General features: G+C 40.8%; 1 protein-coding gene across 1 annotated transcript in view; it reads right to left on the bottom strand.

Annotated features, from left to right (window-relative positions):
• Window positions 1-3,659: 3,659 nt before the first annotated feature.
• LOC102296967 (solute carrier organic anion transporter family member 5A1) overlaps window positions 3,660-23,074 on the bottom strand; it is a 45,354-nt gene continuing 25,939 nt past the window's right edge. Inside the window, exons 5-9 of the mRNA XM_014340885.2 lie at window positions 19,083-19,281; window positions 14,900-15,059; window positions 11,904-12,148; window positions 10,235-10,299; window positions 3,660-9,629 (exon numbers count right to left, since the gene is read on the bottom strand). Of these exons, the coding sequence (XP_014196371.1) occupies window positions 9,103-9,629; window positions 10,235-10,299; window positions 11,904-12,148; window positions 14,900-15,059; window positions 19,083-19,281 (1,196 nt within the window). The 3' untranslated portion in view covers window positions 3,660-9,102. The remainder of the gene's footprint in view (window positions 9,630-10,234; window positions 10,300-11,903; window positions 12,149-14,899; window positions 15,060-19,082; window positions 19,282-23,074) is intronic.

Here is a 23,074-nt window from a genome sequence, read left to right as displayed (position 1 = left end):
TACAGAGCGACCAAGAGCCAATCACATGATGCAGGGTGTGGTATGTTTGGTTACAGCATGCAGTAACAAGTCTGACCCAGTTAAAGTTTAATAGTTTATCTTTACTTGGCATTTGAAATTGAGTCAACACTCAGTGAGTTCATTTTATATTTCAAAAAGTTCAGCAAAGTTTAGGATGCTGTGATGAATAAAAATAAATGACACTTTATATTTTGACATTTTCTAATCTTAGTTCATTCTCACACTTACAGAATGATGCATGGGAACAACTGACTCCACTAAATCAAACCTATGTTCAAATGAGATTATGATCATTAAATAGTAACAAATATTTAAATTTAGCAACAACAAATGCAGATCGGTCCACAGTGTTTACAAAAACAAACAAACAAACATTATTTTGTAGTTTTACTGTGTACACAGAATCTCTCTTTTTTTTTTTAAACTTCTGCCTTACACCTTCAGCCATTTTAGTTTGTATTTGTTCATATCCACAAATGCAGCTCACGTTCTGATATCAGCCTTCTGCACGTACACCGCGACCGGGAAAGTGCCACTTAAAAGTTTCAGTGTCATGAACTCTGGTTACTGTATGAGTTTTGTTTCTCCACCTTTAAGGAACTCGAGACCTTACAGGAGGTTTATCAGAAATAAATCATTACATCCTTATCAGTATCCATCCATCATTCAAAACATTACATTCATTTTAAAACTTAAAAATATATATTTACACTTTCAATTAAAAAACAGAGTGTTAATGTCTTATTTCCAGCATAATGTTTACTTATAATTCTGTGATCATTTTCTTGTGCTTCGGTTGAGTCACTGCAAAGGAAAATAAGCTCATGGATGCCACAGAAAGGATTGTTCAGCCAGTATTGAGCCTGCAGACCAGACTGTAGCAGAAAGAGAAAGTCAAACTCTTAGAGATGTTTATGATTACTTCAATGTCTTAAATATGTGCATGAAAGAATATTAAGGTAACATATAGAGATGTGAGCGATACTGTTTGTTTTGAAACGAGAGTGAAGGATTGTGTGTTAAAGAAAACGAGCCATAAACGTGCAGCATGTACACTCGGAGATTTGGGTTTAGTGCACTGAACAGAAGGGACGCTGCTCTCGAAAGCTGCTGTGACGGGCGGGGAAACGTTCTAATGCAAATGTACATATCTTCATGCATGCTTTGCAAGCTCAGTGGATGTTTATTCTTTTTTTTCTTTTTTAAAGAAAAGCCCGTCTGTATAACAGAATCATTAAAATGTTAAAGGTTATGTGGTTTTGTTTAATTGTTTATGTCAAACGTCGACCTTAAAGACATCAACAGAATAAGAACTTGGACATAAATTAGCCTTATGAATAAATAAAGTGTGAAAATATCAGTTTGTTTCAGGTAATGTCAGCTGTTTATTAAAAAAATATTCCTTTAAAAAAACGTTTTCATCTCTATTTTTTCTTAAACCTAATTACTAGTCTTAATTAAGGTGAACAGACTCTGAATGGGGGACTTTTATTTTAATTGTATTAATGTATGTAATGTATTAATTACATTTATTGAATTAAATAAAGATTAAGCCTTATTTTTAAAGAAGACATGCTACTGAATACATGGACTGTAGATAAAAGATGGAGGTGACCTTTTACTCGAGTTATTAGTTTTGAATTTTCTGGTTTTTATTTTTCATTCCATTTTGACTTTTTAATAATAATAATAATAATGGATTGGATTTATATAGCACTTTTCAAGGCACCCAAAGCGCTTTACAATACCACTATTCATTCACTCTCACATTCACACACTGGTGGAGGCAGCCTACAGTTGTAGCCACAGCTGCCCTGGGGCAGACTGACAGAAGCGAGGCTGCCATATCGCGCCATCGGCCCCTCTGGCCAACACCAGTAGGCAAGTAGGGTAAAGTGTCTTGCCCAAGGACACAACGACCAGGACAGAGAGCCCAGGGATCGAACCGGCGACCTTCCGGTTACAGATGCGATTTCCAACCCCCTGAGCCACGGTTGCCCAAAACTTTAAGGTCAGTTTAGTGTCAGTTAGTCTCCAGAGTGAATTTTCTTCTTTCAGTGTAGTTTTTAGTAGTTTCAGTTACTTTTAGGCTTTTAAATTATTATTGTTATATGGAGGCCAAATGTCAGAGGGAACATTTATGAAAATCAGCAGAGAGATCACTAAAAATAAAGATTTACCCCTTATTTTTAGTTTAGTTTTCCAAGTTCAAAGTCTTGAAATGTTTTATTTTTTATCTCAGTTTGGGTTTAGATTAGATTAAATTTTAGTTTGTTTTTTGTTGCTAAGCAAGCATTGTCAACATGCTCCATCCATAAATACAGCTCAACCTTTGTTTAATTTAATGTATTTTTTATTCATTAAATAAGATCAAACTAATTATGGGGGGAGGGACTTTTTATTTAGTAATTTTTGTTGCAATAACCAAACAAACAAGCAACATATTAACATTCTCTGACATAAGACCATTTAAGAGAGAGAGAGGAAAAAAACAGACCACGATTAATATAATGATATGTCGTAGGGGAGATTTATAGCTTTATATTACAATGTTCCAAAGTTCGTGTTCATCCACCCAAGTATCTGTCCACACATCCATCTCTGGTGGAAGATCTCCACCTTCAGTTGCAGGCTTGCTGTCATTCTTTCCATTGTATGAACTCTTTTCAGTCTCTGTTTCCATTGAGTTATGGATGGTGAGTTTGTTTGTTTCCATTTCACGGTTATCCTTTTCTTAGCTATCAGTATATATTTTTCATCTATGGTGTACCTCTCTCTAGGTATAACTCCCAAGAGAAATATGGTGGGTTCAGTGCAGGATTTACTTGTAGGATTTTCTCTGTTTCTTCTTTGATTCTTATCCAGAAACCTTGAATTATTGGACAGTCCCAAAAGATATGTGAATCGTCTCCTATTCCCCCACATTTTCTCCAACATAGTTCTGCATTGGGTTCCTTACAATATGAGGAGATAACAAGAGGTGTATTAAAAAAATCTAATTTTAAATTTCCAGTCAAACTCTCCATAATTGACTACTTATTCCCTTGTTTTACACATCTCTTCCCATACATTATCAGTGATAATAATATTTAGTTCTAGTTTCCATTTCTCTTTAATATGGCCTGTATTTTAAGATCAAACTAATTTTAATATTAGATAAAAAAAATAACCCAAGTAAGTAAAAAAGTGTTTTATAAACGATGATTTCGTTAGAAATCCAGAAATCACTCAAACAGAACCTGTCTGTCAAAGTGAAGCAGGCTAAAAGCTCAGAAAAACAAACATCGCACCACGATGTAAAGACGCTCAAGAAAACTTATGAGAAAAATTACAAAGTTATTGGCATCTATTAGTCTGCAGATGTTTGTAAGGCTTTGGGGCTCCAGTGAACAACGGAGAGGTGAACTTTCCAAGAAGCTACCAGTGACTCATCCAGGTCACAAAAGAACCCAGAATAACATCTAAAGAACTGCAAACCACAGAAATCTAACATATAAGAAATGTATAAAACCACATGTGCTCGATGGGTTGTTTTTAATTGTTATTCTTCTGTGTTTCAATTCCTGTTAAGATAAACCAGCTGGAGGGAACGCGGCAGATAAACGACTGCAGACAGAAGAAGAAACACAAAGCAGCAGTTTCTGTAATTCTCTTTTATTAATTTTTTTCTTCACATTTTTATTGACAGAAGTCAAGTAACCAAGGCATCTGTAAACAGTGCATCCACAAATCTACATGTTGCCTCTCATCAGTGCGATCGTTCAGTCATTCAAAAACACTGTTTGGAAATAAATACAATACTGATTGTTTTTTTTTTCTTTAAAAAAAGAAGAAGAAGAAGAAGAAGGTAAAACCTACATCTGCCTGAAGGAGCTCGTAAAGATTCAGTCTTTGTCTGTAGTCACAGTCTGGAAATGATGCCACATATGAAGCAACACACGGAGGTAAACGACTCGATGTGGTAAAATCCTGAAGCCGGAGGATGAAATACTGACACCACCTGCACGGCTGGTTATGTGCGGCTAAAATGAGAAGTGAGAATTTCTGGACCTTTGAACCCCTTAAAAAGCTTTCAGCTTCATTATAAAGATTACAGTATATCTATCAGTGCATCAGGTGGTCCAGGTGTGTGATTAGGAGGCTTCCTGTGTGCCTCATTACGAGGTTTATTAAGCTGTACGACACCCAGAAAGCCACAAACTTCCTCCTAACAGCACTGCACCGCTGTCCAAAGACGACTGAAATGTTCCTTTATTACCATGAACACAGACCCACTCCCACATGCATCACTGTGCTGCCCCAAAAGTAACAGGTTGACTAATCCGCCATGAAAAATAGTCCCCAATAAACGCACCTTTTCCTCCTGTTAAACAAAAACTTCCCATTTTCTTTTTGTGTGGTATCAAAAAGGGAAAAAAAAGCCAGCCATCAAGAAATACTGGTGTCAGCAGTTCATCCCCCCAGTGTCGTTTGAGACGTGAAACAGCGCCGCCTGCAGCTAAACCACAGCGCTGCATGGACGAAGTGAAACAGCAGATGTTCTGGTTGTTAAATGTTCAACGGATGGACGAGCATCTCTAACACGACACAGACGGACACGGTGAGATTTGTATTAGTTGTTCTCGCTGTACATGAAAATGGAATGATGTGCTGAAATTTGATTCTACTCTACTTTCTCTACTGGAATCGTGCGTCAAGTTTTCCTTCCATTTACTGAGAAGTGGTGCGATTTTTTTTTTGTCCCAACGACGTTTCTTGTGTGCGATTATTGTCCACCTGTCCTTAATTTTATCACCTCAAAAGTCACTCTAACATTACAGAAACATGTTATTGCATCAGACATGAGCTCTAACCTGTTCAACCATGATAATCACTTTAATTAAAACAAGAATCTTTTTTAACATCACTGAACCCTTAAAGCTCACCAGTCAGTCATCAGCTCCAGCACGCGCCTCATCTTGAAATATTCCAGCTTGAATTTTATTTTTTATCCTATTGCTGCACAAGATGCACCGCGACTCTCTGAGGGGAACAAAATAGGAAGCACGTGTAAAACAATAATAATAATAATATTAATGCAGTAACTGTAAACAAAAACAAGGGTCGACTGATGGATTGTTTGTTGGCTGTTATGAGTTTCATGATAACCGTGTATTGACGATTACAATGAAGTGACAATACTGTGTCAATAATGCAGGTATAACGTAAACGTATGAATAACTGTTCTCTTTTTACAGGTATGCCTAGACTTGCTCAAACCTTTGAGCTGAACTATTTTGAATTTTAAATTCTTTAAATCTAACCAAGGAAAAAGGGCAGACTAGCTTGGGTAAAAGAACAAAAGTTTAGGCACACAACGATGTGTGCCGCTGGTCAAGTTTCTGGGCTGCTTTTCCTCATAACAGCCATCCCTCAAGATTTTCTCCATTTAAAGCAATGCATTATCAGGGATTGTAACATCGAGTCCTTTTACTGAATCTTTGATGAATGCATAAAAATACAGCCCAAGTCGACCTGTTGGTATCTGTCTGAAGTCTTACTGCTTAAACAGCTGCTTTTATTACGTTTTTATTAGTTTGGTGAAAGAGGTTAAACGCCAGAAAACGGTTTAAAAATTGTCCTTCACCTGCTGGAGCTCAAACCGTGCAGCAAATGAAACAGGTGGCTTTAAATGAGTGTAAACTTTCTGGGGTTCAGGAGTGATGGTCAAGCATCTCATTTTAAAGTTTGCCCAGTTTGAATGCTCAGCATTAAATATCAGAGCTGCTTTTATCTGAGGTCTCAAAAGTAAAAACACCGGGACAAAATGAGGCACCAACCGTGCTGTCGACACACAAAAATACTGTTTTGGTTCTTGTTCTCTGTCTCGCATGTAACAAGTATTGATCGTCTTTCTCTTCGGTTGGTTTGGGACATGATGTGCGTGTCGGACGGCTGGTACACATCTGCCCAGCGGGTGTCCTCACAGGACAGCGATCGATGAAACTGCGCGTGTACAGTAAGAGCACATGTAACATCGAACCTCCACGGGCATCGCACCTCGACATCCAAACACAGTGTTTTTGTGAGGTTTGAGTTTTCAGAGGGAAAAACAAACACAGATGTGTAACGAGCTGTAAACAGAGAGCCAAGAGGAAAGAAGCTCTGACACTGATCTAAATTTATATTTCTGTTCCTAAAGCTCAGAAATGCCCTCAAGGTTTCTAGACTGAGGAGAAAAGTTTTGGCCTGCAGCCTCAGTGGAAGCAAATCCTCATCCAACTGTTTATGTACAAAACACAAACATGGCTTACATGGTGGTACAGGTTCAAAAATATTTCCTTTGTAAATGTAATCTCTGGATTGAAAAGAATCCAAAAAATTTGGAGCAAAATTGTTTTCTGGATCAAAAAAAGAAGTTTGTCCCATCACTGTGCGCACTGACAGTGTCCGACAAATGTTATTGATTTACTTTTACTAATACTATTCATTTATTGATTTATTGCAAAACTATTAAAACATTTTAAGAATTAAACTTGTTACTTTTTGAGCTTTCATCACTGTTAAGAATCACTTCAGTTCCACAGTTTGTTTAGTGTAAAGCAGAATTAAAAACATAAAAGTGATGGTGTTTATTTGCTTCCACTGGGCTGCTAAATCGAAAATTTAACTACTTTAACCACTAACTAATTTTAAAACAAGCTTTAAATATGGCTTAATTGTTACCTTTGAAATCAAAACAAACAAGAAAAAAAAAGGTCTAAATGTTCTGTTATTGGGTTGTGTTTTCTTCAGATTGGTCATTTTTATTTATTTTTGTTGAGGCTTCTTGTTGAAAACTTTCCAAATACGGTGACTGCTTGCTTTTCAGTGCATTTAGTAGCAGTTGTGCAACTTTTCCTTCACAGAACACGATCAGAACACGTCTACCAAAAAACGACTCTGCTTCTTCTTTGTGTAAGAGCTCAGTGAATACTCTCCTTTTGAGTTTAATGTTATATTTTTTAAATGTCATAATAAATGGAGCAAAATTTATTCTGACCTTTAACGACTAAATCTGTTACACCAAACTGCCAAAAGAAAAAACAACGTCTGAGGTCCAAACTGGCGCTTCACGTCTTTTAAAGTCGAGCTGTTATCCTTACTTTAAATGTCTGCTGTTTTAATGGTGAATATTTAAGTGAGTGAGCTGGGAAGTCCCTACTATTGTCATCTCAGGCAACACCACTCTGGGTGTGAGACCAAAGCCCCACCCCCTCCTGCTCAAACCTACTGTTTGTGAGGGGCAGCCAACCAGAAGAAAGCAGGTTTAAAGCAGTGGTACTTTTTTTTCTATGCTCTTGCATTGACTCTAGATCAAGACCCTACGTTTGTTGTTAGTAATTGATAAAAGATGGTTTAGTGACAGGTGAAAACAGGATCAGGCCTGAAAATGTTTAAGAACCACTGGTGTAAAATATTAAAAGAGCTTGTTTGGGACAGTAGACGAATTGAGGGACTGAACAAAGGCCTGTATGAGTTAAAATAGGATTATTTTAAACTGTGAGTCATGCAAAGCTACTCTAGTCGAGTCCAAGAGTAAAACAGTAGAGCTGGAAATGAGCCTAATTGGACTTGCACATTTGATAGGTTAAGCGTTTCGGTTTTTCATATTGCTAAAAGCATCTTTGGGTTTTGTGGTTGAACAAAATAATTTGAGCTCAGAAAAACTGACTTTTTTTTTTTAGATCAAAGAAAACGATCATTAGCTGCACTCCATCAGGAATCTGTGACCTTTTCTCTACTTTCTCAATAAGCTACTGAACCATTCTGCAAACTGATGCCTTATTTTCTTATTTTTTCCTCACTTGGCTGCGACTTACACCTATCAAACGCAACACACATCACATTCTGGCAGACGAGCAGGTCATTACCCATAATACACCAGGACTACTGTTTCATATTAAACCAACAAGGTGCATTCATACAGTTTCCATCTGCAGATGCCGCTTTCATTTCTGGAGCAGACAAAGGGAACAGATGACTACACTATGACCTCTACTTGATGGTCGACTACTCGCCATCCTACATGTTGAGTACAAATGTTAGAGTTGCTGTTAGTAAAGTGGACGGAAGTCACTGAGCCTGAAATGCAGTCCGTTTCTTTCCTCGTTCTTCCAGTCGTTTATTCGGAGAATCCGCCGCTGGCTCGCCGGGAATGTGGTCAGGAGGAAAATGCCGATCCTCTTTTTTTTTTCCTCCCCAGGTTAAGCTGCTTATCACAGGGTGCCAGTCGGAGGCCCGGATGTATGGATGCATTGTATGGAGCTGGAAAAAGCCAAAACAATCCGACTTTCAGCAGTAATACCGCGTGTCATTGTGTCAGGGGAGCAACAAAAGGCCTTGCATCGAAGAGGAAGGCATTCTGTGCATGCTAAGCTGCTTAGCCCAGTGACCTGTTGGGTTTTTTCTTTAAAAAAAAAAAAGATTTTAAAAAAGGACGCTGTTTTTCACATAGCACCATGCCATCGGTTTCCAGTTCTTTAACGGTTGTGTGTCACATTTCCAAAGGTTTTTCTTTTTTTTTCCAGTGAAAGCGCTGATACAAGAACAAAAATGGCTCAAAAGAAAATCGCAAATGAGGATGAAGCACGCAGACGTGAGGCGACGGTGAAGCTGAAGGGAGAGGTTAGCGAAGCTGAGGTATCTGTTCAGGTGACTCCTACAAGGTGACCAGTCTGTGTGTGAGGGGCTTCCAGTGTGTTTTGTACTATTAATGTGAGGATCGTGGTGACAGAAGGCACACATTGCCAAGGTGGAGTGTGGAGGTGGGGGCTTATGAGCGATGAACTGTCTTCCATCTCAAAGGAAACCAAGCTTCCATTTGCATTTCAATGAACCGAGCAGAGATTTCCACCTGGTCTGGACAAAGTGGAGGTCTACCTGAAGGTTTTCGGTCCACGTAGTTTACCAGTGTTTCACCAGCTAATCAGAGATTTGAGATGCGAGCAGGACATCCGTGTTATGACTGGTGTTCCTGACAGCGGCTAAAAACCCAGCTGACTGGAGAAACAAGATGTCAGTGGAAGAGACCTGCCTCGTCGCCTGACCCCGATCTGGAGCTCAGACTCGGACTGAGACGTGTTCCAGTGATTGGGCAGGTGCGGGGCTGGGCGCCGCTGCGGGTGAAGGTCCAGCCGCGGCTGCCGGAGGAGGAGTTATTGCTTTCAGCTCCTGGCCGGGGCAGCTCTGGGTGCTAACGCCACGGTTCAGGGTGCCGGCGCGCGGCGGTGCATTAGCAGGCAGAGCGTTGGGGTCGGTTCGAGGGATATTCACGGGACAGGATCGGGTGCGGGCGTGGCCCTTGTGGCCGCCGGGGTGGCAGACGAGGCTGCCCACGGTGTCGACGGGCGACAGGTGGCGCTTGAGCCAGCGCTCTACCCGCTCCTCTTTGTACTTAATGGAGTACCAGGTGAGGAAGATGAAGAGGAAGCCAAGGAACTTGAGGCTAGCAGCGAGGCCGAAGTACACGAAGCGCAGAGAGGTGACGTCGTACTCCCAGCAGGAGCCGTGGACGCCGCAGTCCTGCTGCCACAACATGCAGGTGGTGTCGATGACGGCCCCAAAATAAATGGGAGTCGGGATGTACGCTGAGTAAAAAAAGAGAAGAAGAAGAAATCAGGCGGGGGAAAGAACGAGAGAGTGGACAGAAGAGGAGATGGAAAGAGCAGAAAGAAAGAAAAAAACGATGACATGGAAGAGAAAACAGGGAAAGAAGAAGTCAAGGGAGGTAAAAAAACAAACTAAACAAAAAAAACCAGAACAGACGTGAGCTCTCAGCTTTCTCATTGAGGTGAGATGCCAATAAAGCTGCAGGAGCTGCTGTGAGAAACTGCAGCACAAGATGAGAAGTGCCATCCTGGATTCCATAAATTTCATAATCCTCACCACCTGATTAACCCCAAACACCTCAGAGTTTCTAACTGTCCTCTAAATGATTTACACTGACAGCAGCTCCCTGAACATGCATCAAATATAATTCACCTCCTTTGACTCCTCCTTATTCAGGATAACTGCCACTTTTTAAAAATCTGTAAAACATCTCGTCAGTCAGGAGGCACCGAGTGTTTACAAGCAGTGAGCCCATCTCTCCATCGAGCTCCACAAATAACACTGCTGATATTCTGCTTTTCTATTTAATGTCATGGCAAAATAAAACAAGACGAGCAGCTCTGTGCTTTCCGGTTCTACTCACCGAGAGTCCTGAGGAGGACAAACTGCATTCCCAGAGCGAACGGCCGCTCCTGCTCCGCTACAGACCTGCAACACACAGACAGGAGACTGAGGAAGGCAGAAACAGAGGATGATAGAACCAAATAAAGCAACTGCCTAAGCTAATGTTAAATATTACAGTTGAATCGCTAAAATTAAGTGTTTGTTCAGTGATAACAACACACAACTCTGTGTTTCCGTGAATGTAGATTTATTTCCAAGCATCGTGCCTGCATCTAAAACATTTCTGAGACCACACACAGGAATAGAAATGGAAATTTGGTTGAGGTAGTCAAACTTCACAACTCGAATAAATATTCACCATCCATGCCTGTTGGGCAACCTCTTGGTCTGTAATATGCAATAAAATCCCCCAAAGAAACGAAAAGCTTCACAGCCATATTTATGAAAAATAAAACGGTTAATACTTTAAAAAACAAAAAAAGCAAAAGTAAAAATGAACCAAATGGATGGGAACTGATCTGTGGACTTGGCTAAGAGTGTTTTCACCACAGACGGCACATAACCATGTTTATGTTTATGTTTTTTCAAGCATTAGCCAAATTACCTTTAATCTTAGTGGATTACAGGGACATTAAAAGGGCGGGGATTCACCAGTCGACTCTGATAAAACTCTAAAGTTTGCTGACTCTGCACACAGACGTCACCATGTTTGGATGAGAGCAGGAGAGCTTTGTTATCAGATAAAGATAACAAGACTGATGCCGGCAGACTTGATCAGCTTAGACGTGATTCAGCAACAATTCTGCTCATTCACAACAAATATCTGTGTTTTTGGCTTTTTTTATTATGTTCATCTTACTTGACTGTCCTACTGCGTGAATACAAATCTACTTAACAAAGACCCACTTATCCATTTTTAAATCGAAAATGGCCCCATGACTGAATCCTTTAATGATGTTAACATTTTTATTTGTCGAATGTTCAGAAATATCTATCAAATACATACATTTCCATCAGACAAATTAGTTACACAGTCATTATTTTTACTGTATGTGGTGATCACATTTAAAAGGTCCAAAGACTTTGTGGGAATTGAGTTGATAAAGTTTGGAAATCACAGTTTGATAGTGCTGCCACTTGGATGAAAGAAGAAATGTTCACGTTCAAATTCATCGTCACATCATCAGTCTAATAAGAGATGCCCAGACCTCTCCAGCTGATCTGGGAAGGTTACTGAGACATTCCCAAGCCAGTACTATCCCAGTACTATCCCAGTACTATCCCAGGGGTCTTCTCCCAATGGGAAATGCCCAAAACACCTCACCTAGGAGGCGCTCGTGAGGCATCCTGTTCATTTGCCTAAACCATCTCAACTGGCTTCAACCTCCATAAGGTAAGAGAGGGAATGTAGATCAACCAGTAAGTCAATAGTGTCGCCTTTACTCTCACTCTCACAGTTTGTCTACAGTCAGTAAAGTTTCTTCAACTTTTCAAGCACTTTTGATTATTTTTGAAAACTCATTTCCTACAAAAATAGAAAATTGTTTCTTTTTTTCTCAGAAAGGTGATAAGAACACCTGGTCTGCAGAGAGGCAGTTACTTAAAAACCAAAGAGGCTGACGACTTTTAGTTGGAACAAAACATTGACATCCCATCCTCCTCACAGTGAGTGATTCATAAAGGCGTACCTGAGGGTGACAATGATGGCGGAGGGCTGAGCGCAGGCAGTGATGAGCGTGACGATGAAGAGAAAGATGAGGAAGGGGATGAGCGTATTGCAGGTGCGGTCGCACTTCCCCGACACGGCGTAGCCGTTCTCGTTCAGGTAGGTCTTGACGATGACGAGCTGCAGCTGGTTGCTGCCCTGACTGCCGGTCGACGGCGTGATGACCTGCCGGCTCTGAACGCAGGCGCAGTCGGAGTAGTTTCGGATCTGGAGGGCAAATGAAGATACGTATGGAAGTTTAGACACATGGTTCATAATGTTATTACTTTAGACATTAATGTAACTGCTAAAAACAAGTGAGAAAGCCATGAAGCAGATGTTCCTGAGGTTCTACAGTTTTGGATGAATTAAATGAGACCAACCAAACAAATCCCTCAAACCACTGCTGCTCATATGGCAGTCTAACAGTGGGCGAGTAGACTGCACCCTCAAGATTTGCACTGGTGTATTTTTAATGTCTTTAGCACTGGGAAAATAAAGGCCTTTTATTACTCTTTCAAACCTATCCAAGTGCCTCCGTCTAATAATGACGAGACTGCCTACAGAGGGCAGATCCAGCATCTGCTGACTCAAACAAAAACCTTGATCTTAACGTTATAGAAAGTCCAAAAAAGGTAGACAGAGCCCCATCTACAACAGGGTAAAGCTGAGAACATAACGAGCTTTCAGTTCCTTGGTCTCTATGCCTCTGGGGACCTGACATGGTCTCTATATACTTCCTGATAAGCAACAACAATGCCTCCACTGCCTGAGGAGATTGAAAAGGCTCCATCTGGACAGCTTCTACCACTGCACGGTAACATCTTGCACAGCAGCTTGGTACGATCACTGCACCTGCAGCGGTTAGTGAAACCAACAGAGCGTCCTGTTGGCACCCGCTACGTGCCGTTAAAGACTGCTACCTGAAACGCTTTACCTTGCATGCGTGTAACATGAACTATGACCCCACTCCCCCTTTCAACATTGATCCCCCACCGAGTGTGAAACAGTACCAGTGTCTCACACTGTAAGGCTCAGGAACAGATTTTTTTGTTCCCGGACTGTAAATCTGTCTCTCCAATCGTGTGCACCATAAGCACTGAACTCAGTCACACACTGTAACACACATAATCACTGGATCAGAACCTGCCACACTCTGACACTTTATCAGTAACAACAGATTACCTATAAGTCACTAACCTGCTATTTTCTTTTCTTTATATTAATCTATATGATTTTTTTTTATTTTTCTTATTTCAAAATCAAAATCAAATCAAATCAAATCACTTTTATTGTCACATCGCATGTGCAGGCACACTGGCACAGCACATGCGAGTGAAATTCTTGTGTGCGAGCCCACAAGCAACAGAAATGTGCAAACACAACAACACAAACCAGCAAATACAAGAATGGCTACATCTGAAACTAATAAATATATGTACAATATATAATAGTGTATGCATTTCTGGATGTGTATACTAAACATTTTCCTGTGTGTGTGTGTGTGTGTGTGTGTGTGTGTGTGTGTGTGTGTGTGTGTGTGTATACACATTTTACAAATTAAATAGTAAAAAAAAAATAATAATAATAATAATAATAATAAAATATATAAAAATATACAGAGTTGAATATGTGCAAAACAAGTGGCATTTATATACAGTGTGTAGTGCATAATGTTGAAGTTCCAGTAGTGAAGCTGAGGTGTCTATGACGTGTTCAGCAGTCTGATGGCCTGATGGAAGAAGCTGTCTCTCAGTCTGCTGGTACGGGACCGGATGCTGCAGAACCTCCTTCCTGATGGAAGCAGTCTGAACAGTTTATGGCTGGGGTGACTGGAGTCCTTGATGATCCTCCCCGCTTTCCTCAGGCAGCGCTTCCTGTAGATGTCTTGGAGGGAGGGAAGCTCACCTCCAATTATTTTATCCTCTTTTATATCATTTTATGTTTTTGCTTTTCTATTATGTTACTGTGTCGTGTCATTACTGTGTTGTGTTGCGCTGCACCTATATATTAATACTGCATATATCATTGTGTTGGCTTTGCTTGTATAATAACAACAAAATGAATTAAACAGAACTTTTTGATAACATTTTCCTTTTTTTGCCAAAATTATTAAAATCTTCTGGTTTTTGGCCTTGAAATCACACATATACAACGCCAGGATAGTGTCCAGGTTACTATTACCCCGTAGTGTTTACAAGTTCAAACAAGTTAAACTGAAGATCTTTTAAAATGAATATTGAGGGAAAAGCACATCTAAACTAAAACCTTCTTCCATCTCACTTCGAAATAATTTATAAAGTAACAGTTAAGTTCAAGAACACTGTCTAAATGCAATTATTAATTTGAAAAGAACAGAAAAATATAATTTATACATCAGTTAATATACCAAATTAGAACCTGTTTCTAATTTAAAAAAGAAGCTGAATGGTTTAAAGAAGCTAACCCAGCAAACATGACTGTTTGAGAACATCACCAAACTCCATCACAGTTCAGAGGTTGTTGCCAGTAAAAATGACATACGTGACCTTTAGTTCGTGCTAGTTTGATTAAATTCGGACCAATGCTGTAGGTGGAGTAGCAATTCTGCTTTGAGCTTATTGATCCTTTAATTTAATTCAGTTTTATTTATGTAGCGCTTTATATTTTAAGGTAAATTGCTAAAATAATACAGAAAAAAAAATCCCAGTTAACATGAGCGAGCACTTGGTGACAGTGGGAAGGAAAAACTCCCTTTTAACAGGAAGTATTCTCCAGGAAGAACCAGGCTCAGGGGGGTGCGGCCATCTGCCGCGACCTGCCTGTGGATGAGAGGACGGAGCTGCATGAGCTGAAAATAGCAACAGTCAAGCTGAGAAAACAGCGTGCCGTGGGCAGAAAATAGTGAAACAAAACATTTAAAATACATCTTAGACTGAATTTAAGATGTTTTAGTGTCAACATTTAAAAAAATAAGACACAGGTATCGTGGCCTCTTACCCCAGTGCTGTCGTTGGCCACGCTGCCACAGCCAGCTAGGCAGGGGTTAAAATATGTGATGCCATCAGAGCCGCAGACCGGAGCGTACTCGTGGATTTTACAGCCGCAGTTCACATTACAGCCTCCGGTCAGGTTCCTCTGCGTCATAGTGAGTGTAGGTCTGAAGGGAGAAAACAGAACCTTTTTAATTAGACAGTTATTTTCCTTTAAAGCTATTCCACTTCTGAGTGTTCAACACTGAAAACAAATTAATCCCAGCACTTAGTGGCATTAAGTCAAATTCAGTCTGTTAACAGGCGACATCATTACACTAAACACTGTGTAAAAGCTCATTTCTTGCTCGCAATGATCCGCATATTGACTGCTTGTCTAACACATTACTGATAAGCAGCATCAAAGTAAAGCTCAGGCTGATGGAAAAGTCATCACAGCTTTTCAATGAGCACTTTCGGTACATTTCTCCATTATTTTATTTAGTAATGATGACACTGCGTGAGGAAAAAGTTACAAATCTTCTTCAGAGAAATCTGACAGATAAAGAAATTCACTGAACACTCAGACGATTTGACGTGTTTGGGAAAAGCCAAAAAGAAAAACTAGAATTCTTAAGTTATGGGCAAAACAAGCTGTTTTCAGGTCACAGTGGCCTTGGTCCTAGACGTAGAAAAACTAATCATTTCTTCTTTCCTTCGTCCATGTAAAAGTTTGTGCCAAGCTGGCACGTCCTGATCTATTTTGTTCACAACAAGTTAAGCAGTAGGGTTGGATGGACGCAGCTGTCATCAAAACACAACAGACGAACAAAAGGAAAAAGCAGAGAGAGGACGAGGAAAAGGAGACAGAAGGGAGGGAATCGAAAAGAATTAAACATGAAGAGTGGAGGGCGAAAGGGACAGTCAGACTCACAGAGGGAAATAAAAAAAGACCAGAGGGACAAACGAGAGAGAAAACAGAGAGGGCACGCAGCCAAAGATCCTCTCTTCCAAGCTGTCCTTGGACATTTTCCACGGTTGCCATGTAATCGCTCTCAGGGACGCTTTGTGCAAAAGAAAACGCCTCCGTTCACTGGCTCGTTATCTGTTATCCTGCACTCATCCGAACATTCGCTTCCTCCCTGACATGAGCCACAGATGGGGTGATGAAAACTACCACCTACTCCGTCAGACCAGGAAATGATTAAACAGGAGAAAGGCCACGCTGCAGTCGGCAAACGGATGTCTGCGGTTTAAGGGAATGAGTCAGGATTCCAAGTTTACATCTGGAAGGAGAAGCAAAAGAACGACACCAGGGAGGTGCTGAAAAAAACAACTAAGGGCTGTCAGGTTGATGAAACTGCAGACTTGAATGGAGCAGATCTGGCCAAAAACTTGTGCCGCCTCTAAATGGTAAATGGCCTGTATTTATATAGCGCTTTACTAGTCCCTAAGGACCCCAAAGCGCTTTACATATCCAGTCATCCACCCATTCACACACACATTCACACACTGGTGATGGCAGCTACATTGTAGCCACAGCCACCCTGGGGCGCACTGACAGAGGCGAGGCTGCCGGACACTGGCGCCACCGGGCCCTCTGACCACCACCAGTAGGCAACGGGTGAAGTGTCTTGCCCAAGGACACAACGACCGAGACTGTCCAAGCCGGGGCTCGAACCGGCAACCTTCCGATTACAAGGCGAACTCCCAACTCCCAAGTCTAAAAACATGACTAAAAATGAACTTCAGAACTGTGTGGGATGATTGCAGGGGAAAAGATGTATTATTATGGCTTCATATCAAAGATTTGAGTTTGTTTGGTTTACAGGAGCTATAACATTTTAAGAAAACTAGCCTGATATTTTATTCTGAAGGATAAAATCTCTTTTTTTCCTATTATGTTGTCAACAAATAAACCTGCTGCTAATTGTCTTCAGTAACCATCTAGCTGTTCAGCCATAAAATAGTTCTAAAGCTGGAGGATATGCCCACCAAGGTTTCCTAGTAAAACAAAATAAAAATAAATAACAGGCAAGAAGTTATTCTGTTTCTCTGAATAAGAATAATGCTAAAAAATGCAGTACAGGAAATGAACAGATAATAACGCTGAGAAACCAACACATTCCTGAGGTTCATGAGGTTTTTTTTCTACCTTCTTTAATGGAAGAGTTTTGACTTTTTGTATGTCAGATAAAACAAGCTCTTTGAAAATGTCACCTGGAAACCCGTGAAGCCAATTTTTTCTGACATTTTCTAAATTTTTAAGATCAAACAAACAGACTAGTTTGGAGCAGACGTCACTGATACGTCAGTCGGGTGACAGGAAACAATTAGAAGAAAAGAAATAGGGGAAAACTTTCTGCTTCATGTGATTGTAGGTAACAAATGTATTTTTGTGTCACTGGAAGTCAGTATTGAAATAGCTGCTGATGTCCTTTACAGTGAAAAACAGAGTTTTATGGTTACAGTCTGTTATAAGTGACAAACTGGGCTGAATGAAATCATTCAGAGAGCATTTCACAATCAGCCAGCCCTCCAGGTTTGGTTGATCATCTTTAAGACACATGAAGGCACCATTTCATTACAGTACCATGTCAGCAACATTAGCAAACAAGCAAACTAGACTATTTATAGCCTGCTTACAACACCAGCCACTGTCAGTGCAAGCAGCAGGGCCTATAATGATATTATAACCACGATGTACTTTTCAGTCTGGACAAAGACTGAGTTAATGCTGCTTTCTATTTCAAGTGCAAAGTTGGAAGTATAACTGCTGAACTTTGTGTTCACTGTTCACACAGTATTTGCAGCTACGCAAAAAAGTCTTATACAGAGAACTGACTGGATTCTATCAGTGAACGTGCTACAGCTGTATTATTAGACTGAGAAAAAAATATATACACTGTGCTGTACTCAGGCACTGCACTGATGGCTGAATGGCTCCACCTTCAGAGCAAGTCACCGCCCGTTTTTCCAAATCCGACCTATAACCTGTGAGGTACAAGGAAGGCAGCATAAGCCTTTGGATCACGTCACATCGCCATTGTTTTCTGGCAGAGGTCTTAAACATCTGTTAGTCTTAAAGACGTTTCTAGGATCCACTCTGGTCCAAGTGACAAATGCTAGTGCCACCGACTATGCATGCATCCTTCAGTTGGACGTTACGTGAACTGTAACAGGAATGATGACCTGTGCAGGGTGTCTGTGACTCTCTGTGTCTGTGACTAAGTTTCATGCCTGCCTTACAGGGGAACCATTCACAGATCCAGAAAATCCATCGCCCACCTCTTGTACAGATGTACTTTTTGTCTTTGCCTCTAGCAACAGGCAGTACATCAGTCCTTTACACAAATATCGGCCAACAAAACGCTGTAATAAATGTCCTGGACATGACATCAAAGTGCAAGAATGCACGTTGCAAGAGCTTTGCCTGCTTCTAGGCTGGTGTTTGGATGTTTAGTTTTTACGCCATACAGAAAAACTTTGTCACAAAATGTCTTGTGTTGTTATCAGTGTGTTTTCACACTGCGCTGTTTAGTCTGTTTAAATCAAACTCTGGGCTGTTTTTTCCTCTCGGTGCGGTTCACAGATGCAGGTGTGAACACAGTCATTGCACTCTGGTGCTGATGAAAACATCCACAGAGAGATCCTTTGGAGGAGGTCTCAGTCTTGTCTTAACAAACTTCAGAGCAATTTATTTATGATGTGAACGTGAGCCAAGCCAACTTTGAGCTAAACACCTCCTGTACCTCCAAAAGTTGATTCTGTTCATCTGTTCGTTCCCACAAAACGCTACGTTCTATGGAGTTTGTTCTGTGTGAAAAGAAACCAAATCATGGAGAAAATCACGTTTACAAATTCATCGACTGATTTGGACCAAAGTAAATAAACAGTGTGTGAAATCAAATCAAAGCACACCAGAATCCAGAAACCTTTCTTTAACCCTCCTCCTCAGTCAGTCTGATTTTCTTTTACTTCTGTCTGTTTATTCTTAGCTTCGTCTTTGTCTCCTCCATCCTTTGAGTGTTTCTCTACATCCTCCACAACCACATCACTGCAGGAACAGCACACACAGACCCAGTGTAAAGACTCAATTCAGACATGAATGAAGTGGCATTGACGCCGAAGTGACGTCAGTCTTCCTCGTCAGCTGCGATGCAGCACGACCCACCACCTCCCCGGATTTCACCCGCCCAGCTTCTCCTTACCCGGTGGTGTAGGGGATGTTGATCCCTCCGAGGTTGATGCTCTCGCAGCCCACGATGAACAGCGTGGAGAAGCAGAGCAGGGACACGCCGCTGCAGATCATGGCCAGCTTGGCCGACTCGCGAGCGCCCAGCTTCAGCTTCTTAATGATGTAGCCGCCCAGGACGATCCCCACGCCGGCACTAGGTACAATAATCACACCTGAAGAGACAAAGACAAGCAAACAGAAATAATCAAATGTGGAAAAAAATCTTACCCGTACCTCTCAGGATCAGCAGATTACAACTTGCTTCATCAATACAGGAGATAACAAAGTAACAAAGACTCTTTTCTATTATGGGATTTTTCAAAGCTTCAATAGCAAAACGGCAGCAATTCAAGATCTGTGACAAAGAGGAACAGACAAATGAACTGGGACTCTGCCTGTTGACCTGCTTTCTGATAATTCACTGGAGGAGACACTGACTGATATTTCCTCAAATGTGTTTCATTCAAAGCTGTTTCAAGTTAGTCAAGCAAACTCATAAAAATATAAAATAACTAGAAAGTTATGTCACAGAAACATGAAACTGGCTTTAATGTACCTTTTGGAGCCCAAAATCTCTAGGAATATTTTTTTTCTATATCAGTAATAAATGTAATGACTCTGGTATCATTGAAAGATAGAAGATAGAAAACGTAAAGTCAGCTGGTGAAGAAAGAGAATATTTTTAGAAGCTAAAGTCACAGATATGTTTCTCAGTAACAGCTGAAACCACAGAGGAGCTAACTCACCACACGTGGTTTCAAAAAACCAAGATGGTGACGAATGAAATGCTTCACAGCAGTTTCACTATGACAGGACGTCAGCTGGTGGCATCGCTGCGGCTGCATCTATCTTTTACACCATCTATGGTCAGGACACTGGTATATTAAAGCAGCCATGCCACTAAAACCAGCATCCAAATGCATTTATTTTAAAAAAGATTCAGCATCCTATAAGTTGTTAGGAAGCTTGAGATTATCAATTTAAGCCAATTTCTTCTAAGAGGAAGTAAACAGTAAAATAAAATGGAGGAGATTTGTAGCCAGCCTCAAGTGGCCTTTAAAGAAACTGCAATATTTGTCTTTGAAATTTTACTTCATATTTGAGTCTTTGAGGACGCTGCGTGTTGCAGACTCATTAGCCATAAAAACTAGACGTGGTAATTCAGTTTGGTTGTGCTGCTTTTCTGCCACCAAGTGGCCATAAATTCACCAGGGTAATGAAGTCAATATAAACTAATCCTGTACCAATTAAACCTGCGGCTGCACATTGTGGTGAATTCACTTTTTCTTTATCCCGTGTGTGCGTTTCAGAGTATGACGCACTGCACTTTGTTTCTATAGTTACAGTGCGTTTGATGAAGCGGGTGAATTATCTGGACTAAGGGCCAGAGATGATTTTCTCTGTGAGCAAAGCATATGTTTATCGTTCAAGCCTCAGCTCGCTTCAAGCTGGACTTTCACAGATCAAATCGGCGGCACACTGTGTAGCTGTGGCCACTGCAGCTATCGCTTTCTCTTCAATGAGATCCTAAAGAAAACGCAGCGATCACAACAACATCCGCCTCCGGGCAGCCTTGCATTGCCATGACAGCACACATTTATAGTGTGGGTAGCCTCGGAGGGAGTGAAGCCTCTAACCCAAGCAGAGATGCTCTCTTCACTCAGTAGGTGTTAGATAATGTGTCCTGTGCAGCTGTCTGTCCTCTCAGCTTGGAAGATGGAGTCTAACGGAGGAAGCTTCTGTCTCAGAGTAGCGGCTCCATGCTTTTTTTAACTCTGTATCACGAACCCAACAACACACAAAAAACACTGCTGTTGCAAGTTGTAATTAGTTGGTATGTGTAATATATCACGTGTGCATTCCTGTTAAATGGGAATTATAACAGGAAAAAGTCCATAAAGGTATGTAGTTCCCGAGGGTAAAAGCCCAGCCGTTAGCCTCAGGGAGTCCCCAGATCTGTTCAGTCCTAAGTGACTGTCATTAAAAGCTCACCACACTGTCTGGTTCTCTGTAAGCAATGCTTCCTCCTTAATGAAACCTGCCCTACGTTCAAGGTTGTTCTAGAAATGTTAAACGCAATGCCAGCATGACTAAAGACACGTGGATTACAGACTGACTGGCCATTTAAATCCAAAACCAAGCATCAAAATCTCAGAAGCCGATATGTGCAAGTGCCACAAAACTGCAGTTCCTCTAAAGGCCACTTGAGGCAGGCTCCTAAAGAAAGTAACCTGTGTTCAAATGTCCAACGCAGTGTCTGATAACAAAATCAGTTTGGGGCTCTAAGAACAGTTTCAAGTGATCAGTGGGTGAATTTTCTGTTTCTTTCTTGATACTCGCAGGTTTAAAGCTAAAAGAAGTGTGGCGACACAACATCAACGTGCTTTCACTAAAGCTTTAAAGTACAGAAGACACTAAACTGCAAAAACCGAGTATGAATTTTTTCCACAGTTGAGGACAAAACACTAAAGTGTGGATTTAACTCTAAAGACGTGGGCACAAAATTATATCCTACACTTTATCTTACTTCTTCTGCTGAATAATGGAAGGGAAAGCGCCGTAACTCCAGGCTGGTGGGGGCTCCTGCTTTGCTCTACCCACTCAGGCCCCTTAAAGTGAACAGCTGTGGATACCAAATTGGGGTCCTGGGACCTTCACAAACTCTTGAGCACGTTCCCAAGAAATAATTTTATGTCACTCACCGGAGGATGGCATATTCTGAAAATATATATGAGTGGCAGTTCTAATCACAGGCTTCACAGCCCACTCCGCCTACAGCTGAGACAGTTATGCAACTCAAACACTAAAACATTTCTGATAACAAGATGTAATTTCCTGGAGAAAAATCATACTAATGTGGCTAAAAGGAATGAAAAAAAGGAATAAACAACATTAATGCAGAACCAGTGTGAAAAACACTAGTTTGTTGGGTGTTTATAAACTCCGCTTTCAGTAATCGAGTTTTTTATGTGGAAAGTTCAGATGACTCATGGTTACCTACATGTGTGACTAATGATGTGCTGTTCTTTGACGACAGCAATCAAAATCAATTTTTTAAAAGGGCAAAGTTTTGTTTTGATTTTTGCTCGTTTTCTTTTTATTAAAATGATAAATTCAAAGCAAAGAATAATCCGTACAGAGAGTGAGAATCATTTAGAGGGACTGAGTGGGGTCATTTTTGACTCCACTGTGTGTACGGTTCTGATATTTTTAACTATAAAAAGAATTTCTATCATAAATTTGTCCCTTACAATCTGAAGATCTGGAGACAGGACACGACTGGCTGAGGAGGCGGCCAGTTAGGGCATCTCTGCTTAGACTGCCGCCCTTGTGACTCATGTAAGCAGCAAAAAAAGAATCAATGGACGAATGTTTTCTGAAACACTTTACGTTTCTCATTATTAGCATTATTACTAACTAGCATAGCTCAAGATCACGGTTTGATTTCAGAAGGAGACACAAATGGCTTGGGGGCTGCATCAGGAGGGTCTGCCAGCTTAAATGTGTGGAGTTATCCCTGTGAGTAAGGGAGCAGCTGTAAGTAGCCTTATATTTTCTCCACTAACAAAATAACTTCCTATGAAATGGAATCAGAAATGACCTCACTCTGACTTTTCAGTTCCTAAAATAGTCCAAGTCAGTTTCATGAGGGCCCACAGTCGTGAATAAGGGTCACATTAATGGCCACACATACACAGCACATATATTTAATGTCAAATGTATGTCCCAATCAGCTCTCAGTTTACAGGTTCCAGCCTCCATATGTTTGACACCCCTGCTCTAATTGAAGCACTCCTTCTTACAGACTTGTATACCATGCAAGCTATTTCATATGTGCAGAGTTCATCAAACCTGATAAACAACAGCATTACGCAGACTTCCACATGTGGTCCAACTGCAAACAGCTCTTGTCTACCAAAATAACCAAAGCCACTAAAAAAGGTCGTCAGCCCCGAGTGTCATGTT

Source organism: Haplochromis burtoni, unplaced genomic scaffold (assembly GCF_018398535.1).
Source record: "Haplochromis burtoni strain Fernald_Lab_line unplaced genomic scaffold, NCSU_Asbu1 Contig_410, whole genome shotgun sequence".
NCBI lineage: Eukaryota > Metazoa > Chordata > Actinopteri > Cichliformes > Cichlidae > Haplochromis > Haplochromis burtoni.
The sequence above is the reverse complement of the archived record's forward strand: the minus strand, read 5'-3'. Positions and strand labels throughout refer to the sequence as shown.